Raw genomic sequence first — 13828 nt, 5'->3', positions numbered from 1 at the left:
AAGTATAAACAGAGACAGAAACTATCCTTCAATGTGGTAGGTGCCCTAAGACAACAATAGCTAAAAACTACTGACTACTTGGAGCATGCATTATGCCAGGTGCTTCATGTGCATTAACTTGTTGTTGTTAATCCTCACCCCAGGATATTTTTTCCATTGATTTTTAGAGAAAGTGGAAGGGAGGAAGGAAGAGGAAAGAGAGAGAAACATGGATGTGAAAGAGACACGTCATTGGTTGTCTCCCTCACATCCCCTGACTGGGGCTGGGGATTGAACCTGCAACCCAGGCATGTGTCCCTTCACCAGGAATCGAACCCATGACTTTTCATAGTGTGCCAGCCAATGCTCTAACTACTGAGCAACACCCACTAGGGCTACATGTTAACTTTTTTTTTTTTTTTTAAATATATCTTCATTGATTTCAGAGAGAGGAAGGGAGAAGGAGAGAGAGAAATAGAAACATCAGTGATGAGAGAGTCATTGATCGGCTGCCTCCTGCACACCCCCTACCGGGGACTGAGCCCGAAACCCAGGCATGTGTCCTGACCAGGAATCGAACCGCGATCTCCTGGGATCATAGGTTGATACTCAACCGCTGAGCCACGCTGGCTGGGCTATGTTAACTTTTTAATACTCAAAACCATAAGAAATGAGCATAATTATGCCAATTTTGCAAATAAGGAAATTAAGGCTCAGGTTGTTAAAATAATGTGCCCAAACACAACCGGTAAAATAATGTGCCCAAACACAACTTGGCAGAGGTGGTATCTGACTCCAGAGCACTCATTTTTTCCAAGGTGATAGAGAGGAAAAAAGAGGGTTCCAGTGACGCTGTAACACCAAAACTAGATTTTAGAGGACTCAAAAGGTGCAAACCATGCTCCTTGGTTTTGTCTGTCTGTCTGGAAGGGAGGCAACTTCCAGATGGTGTTGTAAGCAGAGAAAAAGATGTCTGTACAAATTTCAAATAATCCAGAGTATAAGGAGCATAGAATTTACAGTAGGGAGTGGCTAGGGAGAAAGCCTGAAACTCAGGCTGAGAGTAAAACTCTACAGGGCCATGTTAATGAGTTTCAACTTCATCCTATAAGCAATAAAAAAATCAACACAGATTTCATACAAGGTAGTGATATGATCCAATGTGTTTTAGAAAGATAGTTTTGATAGTGGTGTGGCACAGATGGAGGTGGGTCAGAGGCAGGGGAACATTTACAAGAGGGAGGTAGACATGTACAAACTAATCCAAGAGAAATATAGCAGGGTAGGACAGTTGAGGAGAAATCTTCAAGATATCCAAAGGAAGAATTAAGGATGTGGTGACTGATGAGAGGAAAAAATAAAGACAGGAAGAATGTCTCTGATTTTTAATTTGGATAACTGGATAGATTTTAATTAAACCAATTAAAAGGCAGAGAGGCCCCAAAGCTAATAATATGGATGGGGTAAAGTGAGCAGTTTATTAAAAAGCCACACAGTCCTGGCTAGTGTGGCTCAGCTGGTTAAGCACTGTCCCATGCACCGAAAGGTTGCCGGTTCAATTCCCAGTTAGGGCACATGCCCAGGCTACAGGACCTATCTATCGATGTTTCTCATATTGATGTCTCTCTCTCTCTCTCTCTCTCTATAAAATCAACAAAAACATATTTATTAAAAAAAGAAAAAAAAAAGGGCACACAAACAGCTCATATTAATGTCAGCTACAGATGAGAATAATCAACAAAGACCAAAGACTGGTACATATTTAAATTAAAAGACAGTAACTCTGACAATCTATATTAATGTACACATTTTACTGTTCTATTAAAAGTACCTCCACCCAATGTTACTGCTTACTTCCCTCGGCCATTTCGTTAGTTGCATAAAGAGATATGGATTGACATTCAGACAGCTATGCATTTCTACTTTCAAAATGAACCTTTTAAAGGTGAAGCTGTTACTGAAAAATAATACTTATTTAATGAGTGCCAATTAGAATAAATAACAGTAATGTGACTTTGTGTTCTATAAAAAAAACTGGCAGCCTGGAAAAGTAGACCTTTCATTTTCATATGTGCTTACCACTAACAGCTGCATGCTGCTTCAGATACTCGCGTCTCACGTTTATATTTTTTACCAGGCACTGCCTGGCGTGAGCTCTTCTCTCTTTCACAGGATCTTTTGCACAAAGTGCACAGATTGCCATATATTCAAGTGGAAGCCGTAATCGGGAAAGGCCTTTGTGAAGTTTCTGAGCAAATACTTGTCTTACTTGATAGCATTCATCCTGTGAAGACATAATTATTCTACATATTATCCACACGGCAGCAGAGAGTAACAACTCTGGATATAAATGTGTGCTATACCAAGTAACCAGATGGATAAACAGCAGCAAGTTTATCCACAATCACTGTTTCAGCTCACAAGATTGCAATGTTGTAGCAAGTTAATTTCAAGGCTGAAGTATTTACCTGGACCATAATCACTACCAGTTACAAGTGTCAAAAAATATTGAATGCACTCTAAAAACAGATAAAACTCATGAACATCAATCCATCCCAACTTAAATAAGATAGGAAAAAAATAAAGTTTAAATACTCTCTCATAAGTAGCTTTTTCATTTACTGAACAAGATACAACTTTATAAATTTTAGTTTTATCAAGAGTTACTAATCAAGTTCAGAAACATCCAATTACTTTTTGTTCTATAAAAGTATCAATCTAGTCATTACCACTGCACCTGCTTTCCTCATACTTCTCCCTTTTCTAAACTGCCCACCTCCACTACCCTAGCTAACTCCTCATCTTAAGGACAGCTCCTCTACCCTCCAGAAATCACTGTGTAATTTCTACCCTGCATCTACCTGTGCTCTCTTAGCACTCTGTGCATATCTCCAGCATAGCAGTTAGTATACAGCATTAAAATGACTGGTTTATAAGTCTGTCTTACCCACTGTTGCTGGTTCCTTGAAGACATCTTTGTGCTTCTGAATTTAGCACAGTATCCAGTATACAGATTATTAGAATTTTTTCTAAACTAGGGAAAAGTTCAACATGACTTTTGATCATATGTGAGACAGAGACCTTCATAATCATACCTTACCCTGCACCAATTAACACAGGGTGTGGAGTGTTTCAGAGTTTTTCAAGTTTATGTATATTATTTCTTCTATCTTAGAATATTCATTTTGTTCTTCTTTAACGCCTAGATCATAACATCTTGCCCTTATCTTTAAATCCTTGTTCTGTGTACCTTCTTTCATTTAAATTAAACTTTAGTTTCTTATGCTAAATACCTACTTTAAAAAAAAAAGTAGCCTAGCTTTCATAGAAATATTGTCTATTATCTATCCTCACATTCAATGAAACAAAGTTAAAGTTAACTCAGTCCTTCCTCAGTATCACTCCCACAGGGGAGAGGAATCTTCATTATCAATTATGTATTATGAAAATAAGGAATTACAACCTGTATAAATCAACATATCAAAATATATTCACAAGTGAACCACTCATTTAAAAATTAATCTCCAAACACCTCCCCTCCCCAACTTAGATTCATTTCCTAGCACGACCATGTTTTTGTCACTCTCTCACTCATCATTCGTGATGATGAGTTACAAAGTCAAATTGTGAATACCATGGCAAAGTAGTAGGATTCCAAAAAGTCATTAGTGATGTTAGAGAAGAACTGTCAAATCATATGAAAGGAAACTGACACAGCTAAGAAGGAAAGATGAGAAATTTGACATGAATGACATAAAAGCTGTCAAAATAGAACCATCTGAATGAAAATTTAAAAGGTGTGTTCCTGGGAACTGTGGAGGTTTTAAATGTTTTGTTTTTATTTGCAAAAATGATTATCCTTTTGACTATGTTATAAAAGTTAAATATAAAAAATAGAATATAAATTTTATGTAGAAAAAAATAAAAAAGCAAGCACTTGATACTTTCATCATAGTTATGGTTATAATCAACAACTGGTTCAATATTTTTTTAAAAAGATGGTACCACAAAATATATTCCCCCAATATAAAGTTCGATACAAACTTTTACTCACTACTGCCTATGAATAAAGTCTTAATCTTAAGTATTAAGTAGTCTGCATCTTAAGTAAATTCACTAGTGGTCTTTTCTAGTACAAATTATTGTCAGAGCTACTTCCAGTATCTGGTAAACAGTTTAATCGCTTTGTGTATTGCACTGCATTATCAAAACTGACTTATATTTTCTGTTTTCCTAAGAGGTTGTCTTCTTGAGGGCTGTAGCTATGACTTATTTTTGCATTTACAGAACCTAGAACAATGTACAGCACATAGTAGTACATACAGATTTTTCATGAACTGCATTCTAATTCTAAAATAGCTTAATAATTATTAAAACTGTTAAGATTCACATTACTGAATTTCTCTTCCTCCAGATTTACTTTCTATTCAAATATCATAATAACAGTGTCTGAGATAAAAATACTGCCTTTAATGAGCTCAATGTAAGTAAAAGAAATAAACCACAGGTACATAAATAACTAATGCACAGGCATGTATGTATAGAGGACTGCAGATAAAACCAGTAGGGAATCAAAAGGAGACCAGCTATAAAAATGAGAAAGAGTTTTGAGAAGAAGGTCGTGTCTGAGTCTTGATTTGCAGAAAGAGTTGACTGTGGATGTGTAGAAATGGAGGGTGAAAAGAAAATCAGAGGCAGCAAATTACAGGCACATAAAAGAAAAAAAAGTTCAACTTCACTGAAATGAGGGTAGGCAAAGGGTAATGTGTGCTAAACAAGACTTTTAAATGTATATTTGGGTCCAAATATTAAAATACTTTTTTTTTTCTTTTTTATGAATATAAGGTCCTAAATATTTTTGAATGGGGAATAACAATAGAACCATGATAGGAAATTTAACCAAGAATAAAGTCTCACAATACTACGTGAGAGCTAATGATGGTTACAGCAGTAAGAATGGTTAAGAAGTATGAATAAAAAAGATAAAATAGTTATCACAGGACAAAATTATCTGTACTTTTGCTATGAGGTGCAAAGACAAGCAAATAGGCAAATATAAATCATGCTTGTAGGTCTAAGAAACGCTATTCAGATTTATTTAAGGCTTATCAAGGCTCCACATGTCAGAAAAGAATAGATTTGGGAAAGTATGAACTTAGTCTTACATTCACAGAACATAAAAGTTTGAAAATTCTGTTTAGCAATGGAAACCAGAGACTTAAGAAAAAAGTTAAGGTTGGTAGTGCAGGAATCACCTACATAGAAAATGAGATGGCCAAAGAAGTATACACAATGTTAAGTGGAAAAGTTAGTCAAGTACAGATCCTCACAGAACACATACATTTAAAGGAAAAGAGGACAGCCAGAAAATGTAGTCAGAGAAGTACAACAAAAGTTAGGTGACGGAAACCAAAGAGAGTTTGAAGAATAAAGACATAATAAGTTGTGTCAAATGACGCAGAAAAGGCATGTACAAAGAAACCAATGTCACTGAATTTGGGAACTTTAATAGAGCATTTTTGGAAAACAATGAAGGCAAATAATTAGCAAGGAGTGAGATGATAAGAGGGTAAGAGAGACAAATATATAGATCACTCTTTCATGAAGTTTGGAGGTTTTAAAAGAGAAAGGCATGTGGTTTAAAGTGGTTTAGAAGAAAATAAGGTAACCACGTATGTTCCTAAATTGTGAGAATATGCTAATAATTAAATTTAACCATTAACACATTCTATAGTCAACAAAATTCCAAAGCAATCTTATAAGTTAGGCAATCTGAACTTCTACCTAATATATAACAAATATTGTGCTAGAAAAGTCTCTAGAAGTTAGTAAGTATAAATAATTCTCACACATAGTGGACATTTAACAAATGGTTTGCACATACTTATTACACTCAGCAAGTTTCAAAGCCCTTCTTTCTACCTATTTCAATATTTTCTTGGTTTTTAAAAAAATTTTCTACTTCAATACTGATAGTAACAGTAGACTAAGAAATATTAGACCAAGAAGCTGATAAACCAATAGAATGCAAGTATTACCAATTAAAAAAAAAAAAAGTTACATAGGTTTGCTCCTAAGAAACTTAATATATACTTTTTAAACAATTTTCACTTCCTTGCAAAACAAGATGATATCCAAAATTAAATGAGAAAAGCTAAATCAGAAAATTATGGGCTCCCCAAAAATCTCACTTCTCAAATGGTTTAGTCTAACACCTGAATGCCACCACCAAAAGTAAAATAAATTATGCAGGATCTGGAATAACTTTTAAAGAGTGAAGTACTCCAGAAATTGACAAAATGATATGCTTAAAAAACATGATTGTTTATGTGTAGGGTTAGGCACAAGCAGGAATTTAAAAATAAGCAGCCCAGCCAGGCATGGTTCAGCAGTTGAGCGTCGACCTACAATCCAGGAGATCACAGTTCGATTCCCAGTCAGGGCACATGCCCAGGTTGCAGGCTCAATCCCCAGTCAGGGGTATGCAGGAGGCAGGTGATCAATGACGACTCTCTGATCACTGATATTTCTCTCTCTCTCTCCCCCTCTCCGAGACTTCCTCTCTCTGAAATCAATAAAGATATATTATTATTATTTTTTTAAATATATCTTTATTGATTTCAGAGAGAGGAAGGGAGAGGGAGAGAGAGAGAGAGAGAGAGAGAGAAACATCAATGATGATAGAGTCACTGATCAGCTAGCCTGCAACCCAGGCATGTGCTCTGACTGGGAATTGAACCCTGATCGCCTGGATCCTAGGTCGATGCCTAACCGCTGAGCCACGCCTGGCTGGGCAATAAAGATATATTAAAAATAATAATAATAATAAAAAAAATAAAAATAAGCAGAAAGAAGAGGAAGTGCAAAAAATTTTAGAATAATCCCTGAAGTAATTGCTGAAGAAAACAGCAAAACTAAGTGTAAAGTAACTAAATTATGAAGAAAAAACTGATACTGGAATATCATCTTTAATTTTCTTAAATGATGCTAAAAACTTCTAAATTGCCCTGGTGGGTGTGGCTCAGTTGGTTGGGCGTCGTCCCATACACATAAAGGTCACTGGTTGGATTCCCAGTCAGGGCACAGACCCAGGTTTGATCCCTAGTTGGGGTGCATTTGGGACGCAACCAATCTGTTTTTCTCTCACATCAATGTTTCTCTTTCTCCCTTTCCCTTCCTCTCTCTCTAAAAAAAATCAATGAAAACATAATAAAACAAAAAACTTTTAAAGTAATATAGTTCAAATATTATGTTATTCTAATATGAAATCCATAAGACTAGAATATAAATCCATTAGTATTATTTTTAACAATTTGAAATTTTAACTCACTCAATAATAAAGAATGCTTCTGACCTAAAATTAATCTACACCACATCGTTATATAAAACCATAAATTTCTATACTTTTTCCTCCTTTTAAAAAATACATTCAAGCCTCACTATTCACACATTCTGCATTTCCGAATTTACGGACTCACTAAAATTAATTTTTAATCTCAAAATCAATACTTGTAACACTTTCATGGTCATTCCCGAGTTAATGCACTGAGCAGCAAAAAATGAGAATCGCCTGACCCATGTTCAACTGAGGTTGAATAAGGCAATGCTCCGCCTTCTTGTTTCAGCTCTCATATTACAAACAAGTGTTCTTTTAGTGGTCTATGTAGTGCTACATTTTTCACACTTTTGTACTTTGTTGTACAAAGTTGGTGACTTTGTTGTTTAAATTAGCTTCTAAGCATAGTGCTGAAATGCTATTTACTGATCCTAACAGCAAGGTGGCTGGAATGGATGTTATGGAGAAAATGTGTGTGTTAGACAGGCTTCATTCAGGCATGAGTTACAGTGCTGTTGGCCATGACTTCAATATTAATGAAACAACTAAATATTAAGGTGCCTTTAAAAAGAAACACATGTAAAACAAGGTTATATATTCACTGACTGATAAAAATGTTGTGACTTGAGGCTTGCAGGAACCACCCCCATATTTCTACTATGAGCAATGGTTCAGTTATTGTTAATTCAGTGCTTGGAGTAACTTTGTAGAATTGCAAATAACAAAAATCAACTATACTATGTTAGCAACCCCAAACTCAAGTGATAGTTTTAGAACTCTAAAATGTTTCTCATGCATAAATTTTTCAAAAGGAGACATAAACATTCAAGATTTTTATCTCTATATCATGGTAGACTTTTTTTTAAGTCAAAGACCATATAAAATCATGTTCTATATAGTTACTTTCCTTACATTGATAGCTAATGCACAGAGCTGATACTGTTCTAATGTGATGATTTCATGGTAACAGGGTTCTTGTGCCAGCTTCACAATAGCACTCCCAGCAGCAAGTCTCAGACGTGACATATCTGGTTTACTAGAAAATAAGCAAGAAAGAATTAAATTAGATTTAACTATGTACACAAAAACATTCCTGCTTTGTCTGATTTTACAAAAATTCCTCTAGCCAAAAAAAAGGGTAGAAAGCAGTTTAGTGATACTGAAAACCATATATTTATTTAACTTTGGAAGATAGTATCTAATACTACAAAATTCTTCTCCTGAACGTAAGTCTATGCTCAAGTAATTTAATTCTCTCATCCTACAAAAACAGCTTGTAGCCAAGCCTAGAAAAGAAATCTATTCGTATGTTTAGTTGTTAGGTCTTAAGTCTTCCATTATGGATTATGTCTGGATATGTATTTACTTATACATTAGGCATAAAAATAACATGGCAATTAGTTGACTAAAACTACTTGTTAAGTACAAAAGAAGAATGAAAGCAGGTGTGGTAGATAGAACAGTACTATTTTCTGCTAGAATCCAACTTTTCAAGTATTACCAAGAGGCTCCTTTTAAGTTTAAGGAAAGAAAACTTCTGTGGAGTGGGACACATTTCAGATAGTAAAATCTTGACCAGTAAATACATCTAAACAACCCTTCCTAATATAGTGATGTACTAAATGAATTACAGGGATCTTAGATCAATGTAAGGAAGGAGTTGTAACTTAGTCTTCCAAGATCTAACGATCTAGTTGGTTTGAGGCCCTTCATTTTTCTAAGATTATGTAAAAATACTGAATAAATGCATGACATTAATAAGGTTCTGAGTCTTCCAGGCAAGATGGTGGAATAGGTAAATGAGGTACTCACCTCCTCCCACAACCACACCAAAATTATAGCTAAACTACAAAACAACCATTATTCAAAACCACCTGAAATCTAGTAGAACAGAAATCCTATAACTAAGGATATAAAGCAGCAGCCCCGTAGGAACTGGTAGGAGGGGCGGACATGCAGAACAAGTTGGTTCCACACCCACCTGTGGAGATTGAAAACTGGGAGAAATATCTTGACTGCAGAGGTTCCCCCTTAGAAGTTCCAGTCCCACACCTGGTTCCCCAGCTCGGGGTTTCAGTGCTGGGAGGAGTGGCAGGGGGAGGGTGGAGAGGTTCCCATTACATATGGTTGTGAAAACCAGAGGGGATTGTGGCTGAGTGAGACAGAGCTGCTGAGTCCCAAGCGATCCTCTTAAAGGGCCTGGGTATAGACTTACTCGGTTCACTTGCTCTGAACTCCAGCACTGGGGCAGCCGTTCAAAAGCTGCCAGGAACATAAGGAAAGGAACTGAATTGTCAGCATAAGGTCGAGGTCTGAAGGGGCGGCTATCTCCCAGCCAAAATTGCTGGCGAAGGTCTTTGTTCCTTTGCTGAACACTCTCCCCACAGAGCCCACAAGTGGGGTCATATCTCAGTCTCCACCAACCTAGCTAACACTGTTTCCAAGTCTAGTAGTTCTGAGGCCCCATCCCACCCAACTTGAGGGCCCTCCCAGGCTATTTCCAGTGGCTTTTCCATACAAATGACCTGTCTTGGTTACTCTGCTGCAGATTTTCCTAAAATCTCTCACACAAGCATCATCTGGCTTTGCCATGCCCTGTGCCCCCTTGCTAAGTGGCCTGAGGCCCGCCTATCGGTAGCTGGTCTTGGTTTGCACAGTGGCCCTTCCTGAGCACCTCTGAGCCCAGCACAAGTAGTAGCCATCCGCGTATCACTCTGTAACTCACGGCCTGGGGCCAGGTGTAGGCAGCAGCTGACCTTGGCTTACAGGGCCCAGAGCCAGCACACGTGGTGGAGAGCTTCAAACCACACCAAAGACCACTCACCCTCAAACCACCTACAATATCAACAAGTGAAGAGGTGAACTCAGTAGGCATCAGAGTCCTACTGAAGCAAGTCCTGCTCTATGGGGTCAGCCCCTGCACAGCAGATCCTCCACAGTGAACAGCGGCTGGCGGCCAGTCCTCCTAGCCAGTATCACTTTGTAAATTATATAAATGTCTAATCACCGGGTTGTATACCTGAAACTAATATAATATTGTACATCAACTGTAACTGAGAAATAAGTATTGTGTTTTTTAAAGAAACTTAAAAAAAAAAAAAATTCTGAAGTTACACGTCCCAGGGGTACTTTTCAGTTCATCTACAGCAATATTTAAGAGGTAAATCACTTGGCCACTGCTAAAGGAAAGTCTTTTTCTTGTTAGAGTTTATTTGGTATAAAAACAAATAAATAACTATAATTAAATACTTTACACCTAATATTTTAAAGATCAAGTTTATATATAAAGCATTATTTAAAAATGCAGAACCAATGTAATTCACATACATTTGTAGATATTTGATTTTGTTAAGGAATACCATGAAAAATAACAGGTGAAATAAAATCTAAATATGCACATGAATAATGTAATTAATAAGTTTAAGAGATAAAAATGTATTAAATACTAGAGAAAAATGTTTTCCAATTATTACATAAATCCTGATCACTGGCATATATGTATTTTAAGAGTAGAGAGATAAAGAAAACTAATCTGACTGAAAAAGTACATAAATGAATTGTACATGCGGAATGCTTGACCAAGTTTTATTTTGATTTGGTTTCATAAAAATGTGCTACTTTTAACAGTCTATGAAAAAAGTACAGCATGAGCAAAAACACAAGAAGACTGAAAATGAAGACAGAAAGGAGAAAGCAGCTGGCAGTCACCTTTTAATACTTTGTCATTAAAGTCTTTAAGCTAGACATATTGAGAGGGGAAAAGTTATTCTCTTATGTTTATTGCCAAAAAGAGTCAATAAGTAACACAGAAGACAAATTTCTAAATTTTAGCTAACCTCGACATAACCACTGTCATTACCAGCACTTCTAATTACTATGTGCTGGGTGGTGTTTTAAATACCTTAAGTATACTAACTTATTTAATTATCATAATAGCTAGGTGAGGCAGGATATAATCATCTCTATAAGGAAACTGAGGTACAGACAGGTTAAAGTAACTTGGTAAAAAGGTCACCTTGCTAATAAGTGATGGTGCCAGAATTTGAATCTAGGCTCCAGAGTCTGTTTCCAATCACTATTCTATATTACATCTTTAAAACAAAACAAAACAAAAAAGTATGTATTTTAAATTATTTACATCAAGTATTTTTTTAAAATTTGTATATATTCATACTTCAGGAAGCAATTCAGTAAGTTGCCTTCTACCCAGTCTGTTTTTTTCCCTTTAGACATTAATTAACAAGAATATAAAATATCAGTTACTTATTGGTACACTAACATCTTCACATCAGCTATTCGAAAACTTGAATAGCTAATGTGAAGATGTTTTGTTTAAAATAGTGTATAGTAGCACCTTGTACCAGACATATGACTGCCATTATAAAATAACCACTGTACAAAAGCATATTACAACAAAAACATAAGCATACCTACAAAGCAATACTAATTGTTTTTTAAAAAGAAACTGAACCAGGTAACAATTACAGCAGATGTTGAAACACTATGCAATCCAAAGAACTTTGAAATAGTAATTTCTTACCTAATTTTCCCCTGTTCTGTCAAGTCTCCATCACTATGCAATATTGTTGTTAGTAATCTTAAGGTAGAAGTTCCTGATTTACTGTGATTATTCTTCATTCCAAGTAGCCATCGAACCATCATTTTAATAGCCTGAATCTATTTAAAAGACAAATTGACACATAAAACTGCTACATTTTAAAGAAATTCTACATCGAGCTTAATAAAAAAGAATATGTTTTTAATAGGTGCCTTTTAAGGGGGAAAAAAGGAAAAGAAAAAGGAATTACTCTTTTCTGCACTTATAAAGATAACTTTGAATGTTTAAAATTAAACATGTCTCACCCCCCCCAGGCAACTGACAAATGAATGATTTAACAAAAGACTTTGTGTTTTTCATTTTCCCCAACATACACTCTATCCTTTAGAACCCATAGTAAAATCATGCTAACTACTCTAGGCAGAAAAGTTCCAAACTACAAATTATATTCAATCTTTTGTGTCTGAGAGATGACACCACCTCACATTTGTACTGTATTTTATAATTATGAAGTAACTAAGTAACTAAGTTATTTGCAACAACCCTTTTTGAAGGGGTGCATATTATCTTTTTATTTTTCACATTATCTCAGCTTTTTACAGCTGTAAGTCACAGGGGTTAAGTGGGTCTTCAGCAGTGGCATGTTGCAGACACCCTTGGGCCATTTGGTAGCTTAAATTTTAGTGCAGGTGGCCTGTCTTCCAGTGTAGTGCTGCTAAACTATACAAAATTGCTGCTTGAGAGCAATTCTAAGAAAACAGGTTTATACTGGAACTTAAAAGTATCAAGCATCGTTCAATGCTAAAGGAAGGGATTCTCTAAAGGTCTATCAAAATCTGAAGCTGGAATAATATGATAAAGTAGTTAATAATGTGAAATATAAAACACCCCCTCTAAAAAGATTTATAAGAAATTACATCTAGAAAAACAATAATATTTAATATATTTGTTCCTGGCCTTCACACCTTGGGCAATGGTTTGAGGTGAGGTCTACAATTACAGACTATCGATGGTTTTAGCAAATCAATACTCTCTATACTAATGATGAACAATCTTTTATGTATAACTCATTCAAGGAATTACAAGTTGAATTTTTGAAAAAAATCAAAATAAAAAGTTTTATCAAATCCTATGGGAATGATAAATAGTCTTTAAACCTAAATAACCATGTTTACTGAACAAAAGAATGTACAAAAGAAAACCAGCATTGTCGTTTGCCATTTAAAGGTTAATAACAAAGAAGCAGAAACATGGAGGTAGTTTACAAATTCTTTTTTCTCAGATTACATGCAGCTACCCTCAAGTCCTTGGGTTTCTCATTGCCTTATACTCTCACAGTTACATGGGTTAATGTCATACAACAAATATAAAAACTTGAATGATTTTAATAGCCATTTCTGTAACAGAAATAGAAAATTTAACACCTATATTAAAAACACATTAAATGCATTTAAATAAACAAACCTATACATATTACTTACTTTGACCATTGTCTCAGGAGAAACTTCTTCATCTGGAACCCAAAGCTTAGTTGTCTTTTTTCCTGGAAGCTAAACAAAAATTAAGGACTTTAAAATGTGAACATGAATTCTCATGTTTAATTAATATATAGTGAATGAAAGAAATCTTTATTTTCTGGAGTGACAGTTATTATACATGGGAAAAAAACACCTTATCTAACCCTATTGCTCAAAAAGGCTGAAAGGGCGTATCTCACTAGCACCCATATTGAGCACTTATACATCATCACCAGCTGGGTCTTTCTAGATGGAAGCACACTGCCTTTAATCTCCTACATACACTCCCATAAATACCCACTTTGAGAATGATTCCATTATTTAAGGCAGCTTGGTAAGGTCTAGAATAAAAATCAATGAAACCAAAAAGTATAGTTCTTAAATAAGAAGAAAGGTATACACAAAAAACCTTGAGCTGGGGAAAAACTGAAAAGGTTT

At 35.5% G+C, this 13828-nt stretch overlaps 1 protein-coding gene across 5 annotated transcripts in view; it reads right to left on the bottom strand.

Annotated features, from left to right (window-relative positions):
• Positions 1–13828, bottom strand: part of PDS5B (PDS5 cohesin associated factor B) — a 112921-nt gene that overhangs the window by 26353 nt on the left and 72740 nt on the right. For all 5 annotated transcript variants that reach the window (XM_016199519.2, XM_016199516.2, XM_016199520.2 and 2 more), the window contains exons 21-24: positions 13355–13423; positions 11856–11992; positions 8228–8351; positions 2059–2263 (exon numbers count right to left, since the gene is read on the bottom strand). In XM_016199519.2, the coding sequence (XP_016055005.1) occupies positions 2059–2263; positions 8228–8351; positions 11856–11992; positions 13355–13423 (535 nt within the window). The remainder of the gene's footprint in view (positions 1–2058; positions 2264–8227; positions 8352–11855; positions 11993–13354; positions 13424–13828) is intronic.

The sequence above is a fragment of the Miniopterus natalensis genome, chromosome 2, assembly GCF_054644295.1.
Source record: "Miniopterus natalensis isolate mMinNat1 chromosome 2, mMinNat1.hap1, whole genome shotgun sequence".
In the NCBI taxonomy this organism is placed as follows: domain Eukaryota; kingdom Metazoa; phylum Chordata; class Mammalia; order Chiroptera; family Miniopteridae; genus Miniopterus; species Miniopterus natalensis.
Note: the sequence above shows the minus strand (reverse complement) of the source record. Positions and strands in the feature narration are given on the sequence as shown.